At 44.7% G+C, this 22685-nt stretch overlaps 1 protein-coding gene across 1 annotated transcript in view; it reads right to left on the reverse strand.

Moving 5' to 3' along the window:
• Positions 1–2317: 2317 nt before the first annotated feature.
• The window catches only part of clip3 (CAP-GLY domain containing linker protein 3), a 40104-nt gene continuing 19736 nt past the window's right edge, over positions 2318–22685 (reverse strand). Inside the window, exons 7-15 of the mRNA XM_078247100.1 lie at positions 22401–22637; positions 19632–19682; positions 18852–18987; positions 17533–17688; positions 16239–16370; positions 16000–16123; positions 13969–14036; positions 9362–9434; positions 2318–6913 (exon numbers count right to left, since the gene is read on the reverse strand). Coding sequence (XP_078103226.1) covers positions 6859–6913; positions 9362–9434; positions 13969–14036; positions 16000–16123; positions 16239–16370; positions 17533–17688; positions 18852–18987; positions 19632–19682; positions 22401–22637 — 1032 coding nt within the window. The 3' untranslated portion in view covers positions 2318–6858. The remainder of the gene's footprint in view (positions 6914–9361; positions 9435–13968; positions 14037–15999; positions 16124–16238; positions 16371–17532; positions 17689–18851; positions 18988–19631; positions 19683–22400; positions 22638–22685) is intronic.

Consider the following 22685-nt stretch of genomic DNA (forward strand, 5'->3'; position numbering starts at 1 on the left):
ACTGTACAAAGACAAACCTCACCATCACTGTGGTCCACTGACGTCTATGTTCACCTACAGGATGACTCGCTCTGTGGAGCTAAAGCATTCAACGACGTGCTGCCGCAGAGCATTTTATAGCAAAACATCTTCCTGTGTGTAACATTATGAAGAGATACTTGCAGCTTTCAGGTACTTTAGTTCATCAGGCTCTTGTTCAGGTTTGGATGGGATGGCAGCGGGAAAATAGCTAACAGCAGGAACGTAGGAAGGAAGGAGTTTAAATCTGACTTTCAGTGAGGCAGATCTGGATTTCTTTATTCAAAAACAGTTGACATTAAGTCCAATTAGTTTTCTCATTTAACTGTGAACTGGATTCGCTTTGTGAACAAGTTAAACTTCATCTCGTCCCTGAACAAAGCTGGAATTTGTAAAGTCCTCGCTACCTGATGTCCTTCATGTTTTAAGGACACGTTTACGCCTGAAAAGCTACTTTACCGAATTCCAGTTTTTTCAAGAAAGGTGGGAATCCTTTACCTTGCACATCGCAAGATCACGCAAAACTCCATCTTGTCAGGCTTCCGGTATAACGGGCTGGCTACGTTGCACGCAACTACGCTTCCTCTATAATCATTGAAACTGGCGACACCGGACACGAGAGCAGCGCGTAAGTGGTGCGTATGCTCCGCGGAGATCCGCTCTACAAGCGTAATAATTGGACAGTCTTCTGTTTATATTTTTTACGCGAGGTGTGTGCGGCCCTTTAACACAGAAATGGATTATAACGTGTCTATATGTCTTTTAATTAAACTACTGATATACAGGAAACGACTTAATGACTGTGAATGAGCGTATTGGCAGTTTCATTTTGAGAGTTTCTGTTTTCCCGTCACCTGCGTCCTCTAATAACAGCTAACAGTAGATTGATGTTTTCTCCAAAAAACGGAAGAAACAACAACCATCCCAATGCAAAAATCTCTCCGTCTCGCCTGTGACTCATACAATCCTACGCCGTGTGTGTATCCGGTTAAAAGATACATTACGTGGCACATGCGCTCTGCGAACGGTCCACATACGTTACGCGTTCAATGTAGCCAAAGCGTAAGCGTTTGTGTCCGAACAGCAGCGGACCAAACCAATCAGCGTGGGCGTGGTTGAGATTTGTGTGACGGCCGCAAATGTTCGTTCAAAACAACAATGGCAGACATGACAGACAGATGGTTCATCCAATCACCTGCCAGGTAGTTTTTTGAAAGTGCCAGCCCTTTTCCAAACGGTTTCCAATGACGGCTTCTCAGATGGATGATGGATGGATCTGGCGGTACTGGCTTTTCCCCATTTCTTTTCCATTTCTGTTGTTTCTTAACAAGCTGATTAACAAAAAACCTGATGTAAGCGCTAACAGGCCAGGAGTTTGTGTTCAAAATGTCTCTGTTCACCTGTCAGGACGCCTCAGAACGCAACCTACGACTGACAAAGCTTAAGAGTTGGGTGAAGTACGACTTGCACCACTCCATTTAGTTACGCTTTGATTTCACAGGGGAGAATGGAAAGTTGTGACTAAACTCTGCCGCTGGTCGAGCTAAACTGTGCACCTGATGAGTGTAAGCGCTGCAGCTATCATTGGTATAATGCTAAAGCTTATTCCACGGGCACAAAAAGAACAACAATATTTAACAGCAGTGTGCAGGAGCAACCACAAAATACAGTGTTTCCTTTAGCCAAGGCTGACAGAAGGACGCAGCAAACCATTAACAAAGTTCAGTTTGATTATTCTTTACTGTCGGTCTGAACTCTCTCTGGGGGAGTGAAGAGTGAAGAAAGAAAGTTTCTTAGTGGCCAGATTCGGGAGGCGCATGGATTTCAGAACTCCAATCTGCTAGCTTTGGAAAACCCTGACGAACTTCTGGCAAATTTGAGATTTGCTCTGCAAGTCCGTCTGGGCAAGAGCCCATTCAAGACCATTTCCAATTTTTCCAATTCGAGGCACCAATCACAACTGTTGAGGCGGGCTTTACACCAATCACAACCGTTGAGGCGGGCTTTACACCAATCACAACCGTTGAGGCGGGCTTTACACCAATCACAACCGTTGAGGCGGGCTTTACACCAATCACAACCATTGAGGCGGGCTCTACACCAATCACAACCGTTGAGGCGGGCTTTACACCAATCACAACCGTTGAGGCGGGCTCTACACCAATCACAACCGTTGAGGCGGGCTTTACACCAATCACAACCGTTGAGGCGGGCTTTACACCAATCACAACCGTTGAGGCGGGCTTTACACCAATCACAACCGTCTAGGCGGGCTTTACACCAATCACAACCGTTGATGCAGGCTTTACACCAATCACAACCGTTGAGGCGGGCTCTACACCAATCACAACCGTTGAGGCGGGCTCTACACCAATCACAACCGTTGAGGCGGGCTTTACACAATGACAATAGCGCAGCGACAGCAAGCAGCTTCTTGTTTACATTCAACATGACGGCCACCGAAGCGCAGCAACCCGTTGATGCCGCTGTCGCTGCTACGTCCCCCGGATCATTGGTCTGATTGGTTGAAGGACTATCCAACTGCGCCCAGAGGCATTTGAGCAGCGTCCGTTGGCGACGCCCCTTTGGAAATGGGATGTGAATGAAGCTTCCCCAGACTCATCTCAGAAGGGTCTGGTGTCAACCAGGCTACGAATCTGGGGATTTTACTGAAATATGTTGAGGCAATGGTTTGGTAGAAATGTGCCAACGGAGTACAAAAAGTTTTACTTTTAAATCCTAAAATCATAATTATTAAAAGCCATAATGTGCAGGTACAATCCCAGTTTACATGGATGGAGTTTTTACAGCTCTGGTTCAGATCTCGAAGATCTGTTCGTCCAACAAATACAAAATTCATAATCTAGTCTTCCTGGAGCTGTATAACAAATCTGTTTGTTACAACTGTTGACTCATGGTCATAAACCATGAGGATTTCATGCATGTTTGTCATTTCTAGATTTAGATGGCAAACTTTGCATTGCCACAGTTAAAACTGTAGATTCACCTGCTGCTCTTACATGTTTGAATCGACCAGTCACTAAGGTGTAAACGTGTCTCCGCAGATTGATTTCTTTCATTTCTCCGACTGAACATTTGCAGTTTGGGCATCTGGTCACCGGCAGCCTTGGCCATCGGAGTGTGAGCGTGTTTGTCTCTCCGTTATTGTTGTGAAGAGACATCATCACAAAAACCATGTCCACACAGAGATTGGTACACTGTTTACATATTGCTGTTTTCAGTTACGCACATACTTCGAGAGAGATTTAACATTACAGTAAGCAAACACACGAAGGTTTTAGATTGAGTCCTGTTTTTGTTTTGTCTTTTCGCAGATGCTCACATTCACCAAAGGGAAGCAAAGTCTTATTTAAGTGGCGAAAGAGGGATGAAAGAAGAGGGGGAAGAGAAGAAGAGAGGGGAAACTTTTACAAATAGCTCATCCAGGGTTTATATTTTTATTAAACCTCGGCATGGAGGAGATGAATGTTTGATGAAGGAACACAGAGCTGTACAATAAAATATTCAACTCCAAACTGATTAAATGTCATTTTAAGTTTGACATTGACTTTAAATGAAGCTTATTTTCAGATGCAAGCATGACAGCAGCAACACAAAGACATGAATATGACATGGCACAGGGATGAAAACACGTTTTGGATTTCAAAGAAGGTCCTTGTTTTGGGTCTGTTAGCACTTTTGGTTAACGACAGATTACGATTGCAGCTCTTTATAAGATTTCTATAATATACTTTAACTCTAACTAGACGGACTAATGTTTTCTATTTGGCAATAAATGGATTAATAATGACAGCTGTTCTGCGGCGTTCAGTCACTATAATGTCCAACTACAGGGTGCAATGTAATTTCTCCGACGCTCCATTGTTGACCTCTCAATAACCCGAAAAATTACCTTTGGTCCTACAGCCCACTAGTCCGAGGTCCACCAGCGATATTACGAATCCCACTATGGCCACGCCAAGACCCGCCCTTCAATAGCATTCATTGGCCAGGCGTCCATGCTTACGCAAGTAACGTAACCCCATTCATACAGGTCCTATCCCCTGACCAATCAGCTATCCTAACCTTAACCACTCAAAGTCAATGCCTAACCCCAACCAAACGAGCTGCCTCGTAGGACGGGTCTTGGCATGGCCATAGTGGGATTCGTAATTTCGCCACCAAAGGGACATCGGACTAGTGGACTGTAGGACCAAAGGGAATATTTCGGGTTAAAATGGAGCGTCAGAGAGATGGGCAGTCCCCCAACTACAGTACTTCATCTAAAAACCACTAAATTATCTGAATCTTTTGTTTTAAAGTGATGAAGCAGGAAGGTAAAGCCAGCTGTTTGTTCAGATTTTTTGTGAAAGAAAGGTCGTCTAGCTGTAATAAAATGTTGGCATCCACATTAACTACAGAGCAACGTTCCCTGCATGAAGACCAAGAACCGGTCCATTATCAACAGTTAAATTAAGCCTGTTACAAATACGAAAGATAAAAAAATATAACCGACTGTAGCACTACGATAAAATACAATGAAGTCAGTGTGATTAACCCTGTTTTCAGTTTGACATCTGAAATTAAAGCATGCAGGTGGTACAAGTCCTCCACACACAGTCGATGGTTATAAATGTTTCTAGGATTGGGTTTTTAGTCTCAGGAGAGTAGAGAGGAAGCAGCAGTCAGATCTGAATCCAACACAACTTGATACCTGAAGCATTCTCAACGCTTTGAGCATGTGTGCTATCAATTTCACACGTTAACCCCTTTCACACATGCACTGCAACCCGGAACTTATCTCGACATCACCCGGAGATGCTGTACGTGAGAAACGCAAACGTCTGAATCAGTTGGACCGTACATGAAATGGTCTTTACCCTGCCTTTACGCTTAGAGCAGCTCATTGTCCGAAGCATTCATAGCGAGCGAGCAGCCGTGTTGATGATGCTTCTATCATGCGGCTGTCATGAAACCGGAAGAAAATATCCAAACGTTAAGAGGAAGAAGTGTGACTTACACAAAGATGCCGATGAAAATGTTTCACTGGAGTAGTCTGGATCAACGGAAGTACATTTCAAGGATAAAGCCTGAGATTCGCCTTGCGCTCTCTGTGTATTGCCGTTCTCAAACTCCCTTCGCTACAGAAAACCAACAACCAACAACCTTCGAGAAATGTCAAGATTTGAATTAAATGTGGACGGTGCAACAAGGCGGGTCTGCTCGGTTCTTTCAGGGAATGATTGTAAAGATTTACAAAGAATAAGTTTAGGTCATTTCCTCTCTCACTGGGGCGTTTTGGGACTGATTGGTGGGATTGTTGTGGACCAAGTACACACAGAGATACACTGGTGAGAGATAATGAGGTTTAACCATGTATCAGCTGATTTAAACATCTCACGTTACTGTATTGTGTCAACAGTTAACTTGACGGCATACAGTATATACACGGGTACGTGTAAACAGACACTTTTCTGAAAACTGACAGCTGTGCACGATGTTATTTTTGAAAAACGGAGAGGTTGAAATGTCTGTTTATGAAAATAGCCGGCCACGTGTAAACGTAGCATAAGAGACAGAAACGGGATCGCTGTGGACGACGTACACACGGAGATACACTGGTGAGAGCCAATGAGGTGTAACCATGTATCAGCTGATTTAAACATCTCACGTTACTGTATCGGGTCAACAGTTAGCTTCATGTAATATTGTCAAATGTTCCACCAGAACCAGTTCCTTCCTGAGACTATTTTGCAGAGCCAATGTCGCTGCGTTCGGAGCTTAGCGCCGCCCAAGACGATTGTGATTGGTTTAAAGAAATGCAAACAACCCAGAGCATCTTTTTCTCCTATCCCAGAATGCATCTGTGGTGTAGCCAGACAGGTATGGCAATGCACTCCAAATTGTCAGACATATTCAAGGAACTGCAAGAAACTCGGTTGTTTATGACCAAATAACGAAACGGCTACGTAGCGGTGTAATCCGCATCATGTCTTGCCTTTTGGCGCCACCCCTCGCCAAAACCTAACGGGGTATTTGCAGGAAGTGAGAACGCGCCTGACACGGACAATCTCCTGTTGTGTGCTACATCTGAGAAAAGGAAACTGTGGAAGATTTCCGCACCTGATTCTCCAGATATTGAGTTAAAATCAGGAAACGGATTTTCTTTTGTTACTTGAAATCTCAACATGACACAAGTAGCTGATGAACTGATCAGATGCAGTTTGATTAATGCTTCCAGTAACTGTCACGACATCCTAGTTAGATGAATAACGTACAATCAATCGTGGCATTTGTTTGGCAAACGTCATTTTGTCTGTGTTCTATGCAGAATATATAACAAGTATACTGTACGCATACATTTGTGAGCTGCAATCCATGAGTGAAAACATCAGCATTAATTCCTATTTTTAAGCTAGCTGGTGAGACCCAAATTGAGCAGCGGCACTAACTGATGTTTTATGTGGTTTTTGTCATCCCAAACATAGACAAAGCCGGGACAATGAGATGAGAAAAGTACATGATATGACGTGAAGAGAGCTAAAGAGGGTGTTTTGGGGGGTGGGATTGCTTTAGCAGAGCTGGATTCTTGGTTTAAAGGAATGCAGGACATTTTGATCAGATACAAGGCACAATAGATGTTGCTATAGAACGGCTAAATTGGAGGGATTTGGGCTGAGAGTACGAGAGAGTAGAGGGACGGGGTTTCACTACGAGAAGTCTGACTGACGACAGTGGATGTCTGAAGAGACCAAAAGCAAAAGAAGTGAGAGATGAAGAGAAAGTAGAGCGGAGAGATCGATCTGGTGGAGGAGTAGAAGAGGAAGTAGTAGGGCGTGGTTAGGACTGCATCTCAGCACGCAACATCCACGGAAACCAACAGCAGAACAGCAGCCTGGAGGAGAGGAAGAAGAAAGGAGGAGGAAGAGGAGGAAGGTACCGAGAGCGAGAAGCGCGAGGGTGCAGAAGAACAAAGGGAAGAGGAGTTGGGAGGGAAAGAAAAAGGAAGAAAGGCGGAAGGAGGAGGAGGGTACAGTGGTTTTAGATTTGGTTTTAATTAAAAATGTATCTTAAGGCTTTTACACACCAACCCGATAATCGTCCGTCGGGCAGTCTGGCGAGGTCGGTGACTCGAGTCAGTTCGGTGCGTTCCGTGCCGTCGTCCTTCGGAGGAGCCGTCTGCCTTCATTTTGGCCGATTGACTTGTTGAATCGGCCAGCGGGCAGTCGGACTCAATGACCAATCTGATTGGTGGAGTGCTAACCCTTGACTAGCCAATCAGTGCTTCTTCCACAAGAAGAAGCCCGACATCTGACAACGCCAGTATCTTCTTATTACTAGCCATCGTATTTTCTTCCGTTCAGCGAGTAATGACAACAACGATCCTTCTTGACTGCTATCAACACTCTCTGATGAGAACAATGACTGACGACAGCGTGCTCTGTGTTTACTAGGTTGACAATACACATTAGCGCCGCCTGCTGTTATGGAGACGTATTACGTCTCGCACACGCGCAGAACTTACGCTCAGGTCGGAGTCGCTTCGGTGTGTTCTGAGGCACTTTTTTGAGAGACGGGAGCCGACTGATCAGTCCGACTGGCTTTTCTGCCGACAGTCGGCCGTCGGGTTGGTGTGTCAGAGCCTTTAAGTTAAAGTAAATAAAAGAATTTAAGTAAAAGTACTTTTAATTCAGGAGTGAGTATTATTATATTTAGTATCACTGGATTATAATTTCTGAAGCATTAATGTGTAAATAGCATTTAAAAGTTGTATTTGGTCAAAGTGCGTATTACCTCCTTACGATATCAAAGTCTTGAGAACACTTAAACAGAAAAAAATGCTGCATTCATGTCATGTTAGAGTCAGTATAATTATTTATTTCTGTAAATACGTTTCAACATCTAAGTTATTATGAGACTGGGAAACTCAACATGGTGCTTAAAAAACCCAGAAGTGACTGAACAAGCAAACAAATATCACATAAACCAAAGTCCACTGTATGAGATACATAAACACTAACGGATATAGTGCTATATCAAACACTAACCATAACTAAATCTCATGTATTAAGGTCCCTCACTTTAGTAAAATAAGTAATAGTAATAGTGCAATGCAAAAATACTCCTTTACAAGTAAAAGTCCTGCATTGAAAACGTCTCTTAAAGGGTAACTACCATTTTTTCAACCTGGACCCTATGTTTCCTGTGTTTGTGTTTATAGAGTGACTGATGGGAACAACAATCTCTGACATTGGTCCAGTATTAAGAGAGATCGCTGCAGTCGGCAGCAGAGAAACAAGCTACAATGTGAGTTAATAGGACAATTGTCCAGCTGGTATTTACCTTCACTAAAGTGCTCGTTTTGCCGCTGACAGACTCAGATTATTATTCTAAGTGTCTGATAATATTATGAAAGGATCCCTTCAGAGATAGACCTTTAAAACCTTTCTGTTTAACCAGAAACAGCTCTGAGGTCGCTAGCTCTAAACCCACCAGACTCCATTTAAAAAACCAGTACTTTTAGCGTGTATAGAGCCAACATATATCACATATAAATCAGTAAACTATGTGTTTATTTCAACTAAAACTAGAGTTGTGATGGTTGTAAAAGTAGAGAGACGACCTGAAACGGCTTTTCATAGTTTTATTTTGTTTCTATTGACTTTGAATGAAGTGTATTTTACGATGCTTAAATCACTGTTTATTTACATGGAGTCTGGTGGGTTTAGCGAACACAATTTCGCGGCTGTTTTTATGTTTAAAAAAAGGATCTTACTCTTTAACAGAAAGGTCGACCTCCTTAGAAATCCTTTCCATAATGTTATCAGACACTTAGAATATTAATAGAGTCTGTCAGCGGCAAAACGAGCCCTTTAGTGAAGGTAAATACAAGCTGGACAATTGTCCTATTAGCTCACATCGTAGCTTGTTTCTCTGCTGCTGACTGCAGCGATCTCTCTTAATACTGGACCAATGTCAAAGATTGTTGGTCCCATCAGTCACTTAGACACAAAAACATAGGAAAATCGGGTTGAAAAAAACAGTAGTTACCCTTTAAGTAGAAGTAGTCATAATTCAGGAGTGTTAGTTGGTCATGTGGGAGATAATTTACCTATATTTCAATCTGTAAAGTAACTATAGCTGACAAAAACATCTATAGTGGAGGTAAACACGTACAATATTTCCCTCCCTGAGATGTAGAAGAGAAGACAAAACTCTGACTTTAATCCCCCATGCCGAAGAGTCTTTTTGATATATAGGCAGAAGGTAAGAGCTGGATGTGAACAGTTGTGTTGTGACTGCAGCCTGACGTGTTTATTATCAGCAGACAGTGTGTTCTCACCTGGATATGGAGCTCTCGGAGGTCAGGTCTTTGGGCGAACGCTTCGCGTTGAAGTTACGCTTCGGCTGTGACACTGCAGGACAAAAACAACCAGGTAATAGTCTGTTAAAGCTCCATTGTGTAAGGAGTTCTCCCATCTAGTGGTGAAATTGTATACGACAACCAACTGAATATTACTTTCTAGCCCCTCCCATTCAGAGCGCGTTGTAACTCCTACGGTGGCCGTATTATTCCAAGAAGTACGACTTCGTCCGTGAGTGTTCCTTCCAGTGTAATAATAGTTTTACGTTTTGGTACCATTTCATTGCTAACACCAGCTATCAGGTTCCCAAATGAATGCAAGCTAATGTTAGCAACGTATCAGCGTGATCCTCCATCTTCAACAGGCTTTCAAATCTGCCAGCAGATCGAGTAATCTCTCCCTGGCATTCATCACGGAGCCACTGAGTGTAAAAGTGCGAAAGGCGGCAGTATGTCCTTCTTTGGCTAAAGTATTTTAAAGATGGAGGCGCAACATGGCAGAATACATACGTATATACGTTCGCTCGTATGTATTCTGAATGGCAGATTCTACGCGTACGAGAATACTTTGATTAGTTGGTGGAAGTAATTACACATGAATGAGCTCATATTTGTGAAAGAACAACGTTTTTTTTGCTAAGAATCAACTCAAAACATTACATAATGGAGCTTTAATGATATCATTACATCATATCACCAATCATTGTAAAGGTCATCACAACACAAACCTATCATAGAACATGCATTGCCTGCCAAAAGAATGCGTGTGAATGCTGAAAAGCTAAAAAACTGTCGGCTTACATGCGTAAGAAGAAGATAAAGCAAAAGGAAAAGTCAAGTGGAAAACATAAACGCTGTAATGCTATTTCTTCTGATCCTTAGCACTGCATTACGCAATACACTTTTTGTATTCATTCATCTATTCTAGAGGATGGATACCCGACCAGAGCCCAACGGGACGAGCCCGACGGGACGAGCCCGACGGGACGAGCCCGACGGGACGCGATGGTACCCAACGGGACGAGCCCGACGGGACGTGACGGGACGCGACGCGACGGTACCCGACGGGACGAGACGGGACGCGATGGTACCCGACGGGACGAGCCCGACGGGGCGAGACGGGACGCGATGGTACCCGACGGGACGAGCCCGACGGGACGAGACGGGACGCGATGGTACCCGATGGGGACGAGCCCGGCAGCGGGCGAGGCGGGACGCGACGGGGACGCGATGGTACCCGGCGGACGAGCCCGGCGGGAGCGTGACGGACGCGACGGGACGTGATGGTACCCGACGGGACGTGGCGGGGGCGACGTGACGGTACCCGACGGGACGGATGGTACCCGACGGGGACGTGCCCGACGGAGCGAGCCCGGACGGACGCTGATGGTACCCGATGGGGACGAGCCCTGACGGGGACGAGACGGGGACGCGACGGGACGCGATGGTACCCGACGGGAGCGAGCCCGACGGGGCGTGACGGGACGTGACGGGGACGTGACGGACGGGACGGACGCGACGGTACCCGACGGGGACGAGCCCGGCGGGCGAGCCCGACGGGACGCTGATGGTACCCGATGGGGCGAGCCCGGCGGGGACGAGGCGGGGACGCGATGGTACCCGACGGGGACGTGGCGGGACGCGGCGGTACCCGGCGGGGGCGTGATGGTACCCGGCGGGGACGAGCCCGACGGAGCGAGCCCGACGGGGACGCGATGGTACCCGATGGGGACGAGCCCGACGGGGACGAGGCGGGGACGAGACGGGACGCGATGGTACCCGACGGGACGAGCCCGACGGGACGAGCCCGACGGGACGTGACGGGACGCGACGCGACGGTACCCGACGGGACGAGCCCGACGGGGCGAGCCCGACGGGACGCGATGGTACCCGATGGGACGAGCCCGGCGGGGACGAGACGGGACGCGATGGTACCCGACGGGATTCTGACGGGACGCGACGCTGACGGTACCCGACGGGACGCGATGGTACCCGACGGGACGAGCCCGACGGGGCGAGCCCGACGGGACGCGATGGTACCCGATGGGACGAGCCCGACGGGACGAGACGGGACGCGATGGTACCCGACGGGACGAGCCCGACGGGACGAGCCCGACGGGACGAGCCCGACGGGACGTGACGGGACGCGACGCGATGGTACCCGACGGTACCCGACGGGGCGAGCCCGACGGGACGCGATGGTACCCGATGGGACGAGCCCGACGGGACGAGACGGGACACGATGGTACCCGACGGTACCCGATGGTACCCGACGGGCCGGGCCGGATTCGGACAGATATTTAGAAATGATGTTTGGGACGGGCTCGGTCACATCAGCGTGATAAGGCATTGGACATTTTAAATGTAAAACAGCTCATTATGTAGGCAGCCAATGGGCCAGTTTCACTTGATGCAAAGGTTCGTTTTTGTGATTAAAATACATTTAAAATATTACCCTAACATCTGTCTTCACAAACACGTACATATTAGGCTACATGTGGCAGCGCCTGTGTAAAATGTGTTTATGTAGTTGACGTGCGCTTGTTGCCCCGTGTGCGCTGATGACCTCATCTGTTGACATTTCCGAATGCCTTCCTACAGCTGCTTAATAAAAGCTTTCCACACAAACAAACGGACATGTGTCATTAGTATGAGAAATAAATGAGATTTGAGTGTCGGGCTCGGACAGAAAAATATGGTCCACACTCTAATCTATTCATATTTGTACCTTAACTGTGAATTGTCCTTTTATGTGCTACTCTCTGCCTTTTAATTGCCCCTCGGGGACAAATAACATTATTTGAATAAACTCTGATCGTTAAAGGGACAATGTTCTGCCTCTAGCAGTCTCTCAATCAAACTAATACATATACACAAAATGCAATAATACAAAAATGCATTTTGGTGACGTGATGTAGCAGCATAGGATCATGGGTTAGGGTCAGGGTCGTTACTAGAATAATAGAATCAGTTGCTTTTTCAGTCCACTAGATGGTGAAGTTGAGAGTTTTTTCTGGTGAGGTCAGCAGACGAAATGGATCTTTTAGATAAAACAGATGTTTTCCTTTGGGGACATCATTTAAAGCTGTAATAAACTGCAATATAATATCACAATATGTTTAAAATGGCAATAATATCGTCTTGTATCTTGTAAGTATCGTGATGATATCGTATCTGTGGGTCTCTGGTGATTCCCACCCCTACTTTACTTACTTAAGTCGCTTTTCCATTACGTGGTACCTGCTCGACTCGCCTCGACTCTACTCGCCTTTTTTGGTTTTCCATTACGAAAAAAAGTACCTGGTACCTGCTAACGGGTACTTTTTTTAGTACCACCTCAGTCGAGGTTCCAAGCGAGCTGAGGCGAGCCGAAAAGGTGACGTGAAAGCGACAGACGGGGGCGTCCTGAACAAACCCGCTAGTTTTTAAATAGTTTAGCCAGCTGTGTTTATTTCTGCTGCCTCCAGCTTCATTTGAAACTAAATGTGTCTTCTGGCAACAACAACACACCTTCCACGTTCTGTGTGTCGCGTTAGGTCACGGCAGTTTCCTGCAGCGCCGCTTGTTTTACAGTTCTGCGGAGGCTCCAGGCAGAGCTTTCGCCGTAGCCACGTACACACACACATGGCCGACTCGACGCACGCACCAGCGCACCAGTATAAACATCAGGCCACTTACGTAGGCTACGGAGAAAGCTCTGCGTGGAGCCTCCACAGAACTGGAAAACAAGCTCAAGTGGCCTGATGTTTATACTTGTGCGCTGGTGTTTGTGTCAAGCCGGCATATAACGACCAGCCACGCTGAGGCGGTACAAAAATCTGCAATGGAAAACGGACGTGTGTCGAGTCAAGGCGAGGCGAGCAGGTACCATGTAATGGAAAAACGCCATTACTTACTTACTTAGTCAGAATTATAAAAATGCAGAAACATGTGTGTGACTGCTGAAAGATGAAAAATAGAAACCTGAAAAGCTAAACTTGCTGGCTCAATGTGTAAAAAAAAGATTAACCCGTGTGTTGTCTTCGGCTCAAATTTAAAACGTCAGAAATATGGGTTTCTTAATAACCAAATTGCCCCAAAATAACTTGGATGCATGCATGTATGTTGTATGGAATCCATGTAATATATACATCCATGCATCCATGTTCTTCGCAGGTAAAATTAAGGATTACTTCCATTGAATTTTGGTTGTTTTATTTCATTTCATGACATTTCAATTATTTTTTTTTAATGAACAGTTGTTTCTTTTTAAACTAAAAAATTAGGTATAATGTCATGTTATTAGGTTTATTGAATAAAAAGGTTTATTGAATAAAAAGAACGTGTTGAAAAGACGGACAAAAACGTTTAAAAAAGAGCCAAAAGCATTCAAAAACGTCAAAAAAGTCAGAAAAAGACTTAAAAAAACCCCACATTTTTCACGACGGTGAAGACAACAAAGAATAAGTATTTGCAATGGTTGGAAAAGTGGACATGGGTTTGATTTGAATGAAAAAGGGAATTTCATTCAAAAGTTGAATAATACCACCAACGTAAAAACGACGTCAACGTCAGTTTGATACAACAGTACAATGACAGATACTTACTGGTGACTTGGTGGACTTTCTTCACCATGGAGTTGTTGTTCTGTGTGCCTTCTTTAGGGCCTCCGATTCTGACAAAGCAACAATAAAAAGTCGGTTCATTGGAGACTTTAAAGGTCCTATGACATGCTGCTGTATGGAAGCTTTTATATAGGCCTTAGTGGTCCCCTAATACTGTATCTGAAGTCTCTTTGATATAGACCTTAGTGGTCCCCTAATACTGTATCTGAAGTCTCTTTATATAGACCTTAGTGGTCCCCTAATACTGTATCTGAAGTCTCTTTTGATATAGACCTTAGTGGTCCCCTAATACTGTATCTGAAGTCTCTTTATATAGACCTTAGTGGTCCCCTAATACTGTATCTGAAGTCTCTTTTATATAGACCTTAGTGGTCCCCTAATACTGTATCTGAAGTCTCTTTATATAGACCTTAGTGGTCCCCTAATACTGTATCTGAAGTCTCTTTTATATAGACCTTAGTGGTCCCCTAATACTGTATCTGAAGTCTCTTTTATATAGACCTTAGTGGTCCCCTAATACTGTATCTGAAGTCTCTTTTATATAGACCTTAGTGGTCCCCTAATACTGTATCTGAAGTCTCTTTTATATAGACCTTAGTGGTCCCCTAATACTGTATCTGAAGTCTCTTTTATATAGACCTTAGTGGTCCCCCTAATACTGTATCTGAAGTCTCTTTTATATAGGCCTTAGTGGTCCCCCTAATACTGTATCTGAAGTCTCTTTTATATAGACCTTAGTGGTCCCCTAATACTGTATCTGAAGTCTCTTTTATATAGACCTTAGTGGTCCCCTAATACTGTATCTGAAGTCTCTTTTATATAGACCTTAGTGGTCCCCTAATACTGTATCTGAAGTCTCTTTTATATAGACCTTAGTGGTCCCCTAATACTGTATCTGAAGTCTCTTTTATATAGACCTTAGTGGTCCCCTAATACTGTATCTGAAGTCTCTTTTATATAGACCTTAGTGGTCCCCCTAATACTGTATCTGAAGTCTCTTTTATATAGACCTTAGTGGTCCCCTAATACTGTATCTGAAGTCTCTTTTATATAGACCTTAGTGGTCCCCTAATACTGTATCTGAAGTCTCTTTTATATAGGCCTTAGTGGTCCCCCTAATACTGTATCTGAAGTCTCTTTTATATAGGCCTTAGTGGTCCCCTAATACTGTATCTGAAGTCTCTTTTATATAGACCTTAGTGGTCCCCTAATACTGTATCTGAAGTCTCTTTTATATAGACCTTAGTGGTCCCCTAATACTGTATCTGAAGTCTCTTTTATATAGACCTTAGTGGTCCCCTAATACTGTATCTGAAGTCTCTTTTATATAGACCTTAGTGGTCCCCTAATACTGTATCTGAAGTCTCTTTTATATAGACCTTAGTGGTCCCCCTAATACTGTATCTGAAGTCTCTTTCCCCAAAATTCAGCCTTGGTGCAGAATTACAGCCACTAGAGCCAGTCCCACAATGAGCTTTCCTTAGGATGAGACATTTCTGTGTCTGTAGCTTTAAATGCTATTGAGGAGGAGAGAGGGGGGGCAAGGTGGAGGGTGGGGGTGTGGCCTTGACCAACTGCCATGCTTGCTTGTTTGAAAGCCATGATGTCTCTCTCTTTCTCATGGGGGGGCCAAATTCTCTGGGTGGGCAAAGCAGAGAAAGGAGAGGTAACCTTTCCCCTTATGATGTCATAAAGGGAAGATTCCAGATCGGCCCATCTGAGCTTTCATTTTCTCAAAGGCAGAGCAGGATACCCAGGGCTCGGTTTACACCTATCACCATTTCTAGCCACTGGGGGGCCATAGGCAGGCTGGGGGGACTCACATTAATGTTAAAAAACCTCATAAAGTGACATTTTCATGCCATGGGACCTTTAAGATACTGTCGGAGGGAATTCATCACGTGAAGAAAATACGTTTTTGTCTTTCACGCAGCAAAGCTATATTAGTAATCTTGGTTCTACAGAATATAAAAATATAAACAAAAAGAAACAGATTCTGTGGTGTCTTTTTACCTCTGAACCCGGGACGGCGGAGCAAACACTCCATATTTGGGCAGGCAGCTGAAGTAGCGGACTCCAAACACCGAGCCGTCGTGTTTTCCTGTCGCCTGATCCAGCTCGATACCAAACCAGTAACCTGCAGGGACACAAGCAGCTCAGGTCACACCTGCTTAAAATCTTCACTGACGGGTGGAAACTGTCACTTTCTCAAAGTCTACAGCGAGAAGAAGTAAGGTTGAAGCCCAGCAGACCTGGAGCAAAGTCTGTCTTCCCGTAGAAGCGGACGATGCCGTGTTTCTGTCCGGCCACCAGAACCTGATCTCCAACTTCCACGTTCATTCCTTCGGGGTCCAGACTGGCGACCGACAACTTCTTTTTTTGAGCTGAGGACGCACAGCAGACACACATACTGTACCACAAGGATTCCCAACGGATTTGTCAACGTATAATACAAAATGTTTGACATTAGAGCCCGACCGATAAAGGATTGTTAAGGCCGATATCGATACAAATATTTGGTGATTTAAAAATTCGATATATCAGCCGATATATATATATATATATATATATATATATGATTTAATCTAGAAATGCGTAACAAAACATAAACAGATTTACTAACATTAGTTATTTGTAGTTATTTATGAGTCCTCACTAAAATAATATAATAATTCAGTTTAAAAATAAACTTATAGTAAAAAATATATTAAAGTTCTGATAAATAAAATGTATAAAAATACAAAGTTAGGATATGAAACTTGAAGTCCTTTGAATTAAAATAATAACAACAAAAAAAAACTGAGTTGCCAACAAGGCCGTTGTAGAGCGCCCTCTGGTGGACAGACTATGCAACACCAACACTCACAACATGGCTGAAGGTAGCCTAGAAATCTAGACTCAACCTAGCGGCAGCAAATGTAATCTGCAGCCAGGGTCGTCTAGCAACTCTCCGTTGGCTTACGAGCTGGAAAAACCAAACTCTAGTCAGGCCAATCACATCGTGTATAGAGTCGGTGGGCGGGGCTTATGGCTGCTGCTGCTGGAGAACAGCGGTCTCTGGACTCTGGAAGACTTGGAGTTCAGCTTTTCTTTGAGAAAAGAACAAAGAACGGCCCTGAAGTCATTCTTAAAAAAGGAAGACGTGTTCGGAGTTTAAAGTGTAATCTATCAGCTAGCGTTGCTCTGATTGGTTGTAGAGCTATCCTATTGCGTGCAGAGGGAATCTGAAAGACAACCGTTGATCCCGCCCCTCAGATTGACCCCTGCCAACGGTGAGTTCCCAGACCCAACATCTGGACGTGGGTCAGACCCAGACCCAACATCTGGACGTGGGTCTGGCTTGTCAGGCTATGTTGAAGGGTGTTTCGTCCGTTTTTATTTTATTTTGTAAATATTAATTTATCGGCCGTTATAAATGCAGATACCGATAGTTTGGAAAATGCCTAATATCGGCCGATAATATCAGCCCGCCGATAAATTGGTCGGGCTCTATTTTACATTTTCTAATCTTCCAGAAACACAGACCCCGTCAGAGCTCTGGTATACCTTTCTCTCTCTGCTTCTCCTTCTTCTCTTTCTCCTTCTTGGTCTTTCCGGCGAGGCGGGAGGCCAGGTCCATGCGGGGTGTTCGTGGGGTCGAGGTGACGGATGAAGGCGCCTGATCCACAGCTTTGGAGATCTTTGACACTGGGGCAAAAATCCCTGCAGGGCAGAGAAGGACAAACACATTGAAGCCTCAAAGCCGGCAGACACAGATACAGCTGCAAAGATGAATGGATTAGTTGTCAACTATTACATTAATCACCAACTATTTTGATAATGGATTCATCTGTTTGAGTCACAGGAGTACAAATTCTTATGTCAAGTGTCACACGGACGCAGTTTTACACCGGACGTCGCGTGACGTGGTGACGTCACCACGAGCATACAACATGATGACACGAAACACAGAAGTCTTAGCTTTCTGCTGCAAGAACAATGGATAATCTAGCTGTTATGGTTTTAATTTTAGTTTGATTTAAACAGGATCAAGGAAACAACGTCCATTCTTTAAGGGTTATGTGATTATTTTCCAGTTTCTTCGCTGCTCTGTGCCAGTAAACTGAATATATTTGAGTTGGGGAACTCACTAAAGGACCACCATTTATTGTAAAGGTCATCACAACACAAGCCTATCATAGAAAATGCATTTTCTTGCAAAAAAAACGTGAATGCTCAATGCTGAAAAGTGGGTGAGTGAAGAAACTAGAAGCTGGAATGAGAGACTGTAGACAGACTGGAGGAAAAAGACAATATCCAAGACACTCGTCTTCAAAATGACTTTAAAAGCCTTTATTTTACTGGCTATTTCATGATGAGAAGCAACATTGGGAGAAGCAACATTGGGAGAAGCAACCCACACGTAGTTTGAAAGTCTCAAGATTTTGACATAAATGCAGATATAAATGTCATTTAAAAAAAGAAATAATAATAATAATTGATTTTCAAATATTGCACCTGTCAATACAGAACCAAATATTTTGCCGTCAATACTGCCGACGTTGTCTTTGCTGTATTTAAATCAGTATATATTTATGTTTAACATGAAGTATACTACTGCCTGAGTGCAGTAAATCAATGGGAAACATACATGTGTACAGACAAGGCTAGCAGCAGCAGCAGCAGCAGCAGCAGCAGCAGCAGCAGTGCAGCAGCAGACACGTTTCTGGTGTGTAAAGACATAGAAAACGCCACGCAGCCGCCACGCAACTGACACGCAACAGAAACGCCACGCTCACGCCACGCAGCCAGTGTGTAGCCGGCGTACTCCATCATCCTGTTTGAGTCAGTGACTTGCTCACAGGCACCATGGCAGCAGCTGTTACCTAGTTTCGGAGGGCAGATGAAGTAGCGGACGCCACCCACGCTGCCGTCGTTCTTCCCCTCGGGCTCGTCCAGCTCCACGCCGACCCACTGACCGCTGGCGAACTCTGTGGTTCCACAAAACCTCAGAGTGCCGGGCTGAGAAAGAGACACAGAGATAAAGATCTGAAGTTAGAGCTGAAATCTCTCCCAGGATGGACACATGACTGCCGACGTCCGTTAGATGGTTAGGTTTGCATGGAGGCAGATAGTCCAGGGCCGGCCAGTGGCATAGGCAGTATAGGCAAATGTTAGAGGGGCCGACAGTGCAAATGAGTAAAGAAAAGTTAAAAATAATAACAAACAAATGATAAAAAGCATCAAACAATTTGTGAAAAGACCAAAAATGACAGAAAAAATGTAACAATTACATCAAAAGTGACAAAGGAGTCTTAAAAAAAGACAAAAACTTTGGGAAAGCATCCAAAATGTCAAAAAAAAACATTGAAAAAGCAAAAAAAACATTGAAAATAACAACAGAAATGTTGAAATAGCACCAAAAACATTGGGCAAAAACTGCTATAAATGTATGAAAAAAGTAACTTAAGCAGCTGAAATATTGCCTAGGGCACCAGATTGGTTAGGGCCAGCGCTGAGATAGTCAGAGTGTCTGCTGCTGTGTTTTATAAAAAGGGGAAAGGGTTTTCATTTGTCATGTAACAGGAAGAGAAGGTGTCGTAAGAGTGGTGCAGTCAGTTCAGTTCAGTCTACGTTCCAGCGTAGCGGCGCCCGGTCCAACCAACCTGTTGGAGCTTTGCAGCCGGGCTGTCGTCTCCGCTCTGGTCTCTCTGGAGCTACACAGCGGGAACACACACTGTTCAGAGCTACACAGCGGGAACACACACTGTTCAGATGCTGCGTAACTTACTACTCGTGAACTGGTACCAGATCGTTGTACTCCCAGTTACAGTTTTTGACGTCACACACACATAAACTACAATGGCGCCCCCTGTTGATGCTGTACAGACGCCGGTGAGTAACGGTGAGAAATAGAAATAAATTGACATGAATAGGCAACGTAAAGTAATTCCGCACATTGTAATCAAAACAATACACATACGATTGTGTACTACTACAGGTTATGTTTATTAAATGAAGCCCAAAATATGTCGCTGACTAGAAATCGTTAGTATCAGCTAGCACTAGCTAACGTCAACGTTAGGTAGCCGCTAGCTAACGCTAACTAGAAGGGTTTGTCGTAACTTACGGGCTAAAAATTGTGTCTGGAACGCAGCAAGAGCTCACACAGCGGGAACACACACTGTTCAGAGCTCACACAGCGGGAACACACACTGTTCAGAGCTACACAGCATGAAGGTGTGAAGGATAAACTGGCAGCCATCACGAAAAACAAGTAAAGTGTCCACCTTTCATACTGTGAAGACACCTTTCATACTGTACTTTTAGGGAAAGGTTGTCTAAAAGGTTATGCCGTTTTCCTCGTTGAAACGCGTTTCACGTCTCACCTCTTTTTACCCAAACCCATCGGCATTGCCAGGTCATTTTTCCGGGGCTTCAGCCCCAAATGTTTTGACCTTAACCCTGGATGTAATTTCACACGCAGGCAACACAACGTTTAGGTGCGCAGTAATATGGCTACATTATCTGTGAAGTTCCCGTGACACGACGGTAACCGTCTATGGTCTGGTCTCAAACCCTCAAAGCTCTAAAGCAGGAGCGTCAAACTCAACTTCTCTACGGGCCGTACAGGAAACAGAGAATCACATCGAGGGCCAGACATTTATAGTTTATTGACATGCTTTTATTTCTTTGAAAAGGTTAAATATGCAGAGATTGTCGGAAAAGGTGCCAAAAATGTTGAAAATAGCACCGGAAATGTCAGGAATAGCGTAAAAAAATTATGGAAAGGGCGCCCGGGTAGCTCAGTTGGTAGAGCGCGCACCCATGTATAGAGCTTCACTCCTCGACGCAGCGGCCGTGGGTTCGACGCCGACCTGCGGCCCCTTTTGCTGCGTGTCGTCCCCCCTCTCTCTCCCCTTTCATGTCTACAGCTGTCCTGTCAAAATAAAGGCCTAAAATGCCCAAAAAATAATCTTAAAGATCAATTGTGTCATTTTTTGAGCTGATTCTTAGCAAAAAAAACCTTTGTTCTTTGTGTAATTACTTCCACCAACTAATCAAAGTATTCTCGTAAGCGTAGAATCTGCCATTGCATTGCCGCTGGAATGACGGCCGCCATGTTGCGCCTCCATCTACGTTAGCCAAAGCCTGCTTTTTACACCCAGTGGCACCGTGACGAATGCCAGGGAGGGGGAGAAGATTACTCGCGACTGCCGGCAGATTTGAAAACCTATTCTCGAGGACATAACGTAACGGAGTCGCCAAGGAAGTTAAAAACAGAATCAAAACGACAACGCGACAGTTGTAACACAGACTAGCTACTACTAGCTACCAACTACTACTAGAACAGCTGCGTGTAAACGATGGCGATACTAAGAGCTCATTTCGGTTTCATTGACATTGTTCATACTGCTCAGAGAAATATATTAAAAACACAAACCTCCGTTACTTCTCTCCTACGCTGTAAACATTGCCTTACACTATTAATCTCATACAATATACAGAATAACGATAGCACTGTTGCTAACATTAGCTTGCATATGTTTGGGAACCTGATAACTGATGTTGGCAATTAAATGGTACCAAAATAACGTGAAACTATTATTACACTTGAAGGAACTCTCGCGGACGAAGTTGTACTTCTTGGAATAATAAAATACTAGACTAGAAAGTAATATTCAGGTGGTTGTCATATACAATTTCACCACTAGATGGGAGAAATTCTTACACAATGTAGCTTTAAAAATTACGGAAAGAGCGCCAAAAACGTCGGAAAAAGCGCCAAGACTGTTGGAAAAAGCGACAAAGTGGATATGGCCCGCAGGCCTTGAGTTTGACACGTGCTCTACAGCCATCTCACCAGGGAATTGAAGCTGGCAGACTTTGGGCCAGTATAGTGAGCTTCTCTAACCTCTTTGCCCCCAACCGCCCCAAGCCGCCCGGTATTTTTTCCATTTTTTTCCCACCCTGTTATAGCAGCCTTGAACCTGCCCTGCCCTCAAAGTACGCAGCTTGTAGTATGCTACAGATTATAACAACGTTACTGGAAAAAGTAGACAGCCCAGAGTACAACTACTAACCCAGTCTTTAACCAGAAATATTACGTTTTTTTAACATTAACATTAACCTTTTATAAGAACAAGGAGAGATGTAATGTACCAGGTTGTAGCACAAGTGCTATTTTCCGCCCGTAATCCCTTGGCCCTTGGCATGCATGTATGTTGCTTGGAACCCATACAACATACATGCATGTTATTTTGGGGCATTTTGGTTGAAAGAAACCCATATTTCTGAAACAAATAAACTTTCAAAACGGTTTTTGACCCGTTTTGAACAACTCTTTCCACCTCTGGCGTTAAAATCCCCTTAACACACGTTCTCCCATTTGTCTGTCTAGGGCATTTTGCGGAAAGAATAATATCGCCTCTGACCTTCATCTCGTCCACCATCACGCGCTCGCCGAGCTTCAGCCCCAGCGAGGTCAGCATCAGGTTTCCGGGGATGTTGTCGTAGTTGGCCAGCGTGGCTCGGGGAAGGTTGCAGCTCAGAGGGACGGCGTCCAGCAGCAGCTGCTTCAGCTCTTTGGCCACCATGGCGGCCTCCGCCTTGTCCAGACTCATGTCCATCGGGTCGGGAACTACCTCGCCGGGAACCTGGCCCTTATCGTTCTGCAGAGAGAAGAAGACGACGGCTTCGTTAGCTTTCAGTTTTACTAC

This window comes from Sander vitreus, chromosome 3 (assembly GCF_031162955.1).
Source record: "Sander vitreus isolate 19-12246 chromosome 3, sanVit1, whole genome shotgun sequence".
In the NCBI taxonomy this organism is placed as follows: domain Eukaryota; kingdom Metazoa; phylum Chordata; class Actinopteri; order Perciformes; family Percidae; genus Sander; species Sander vitreus.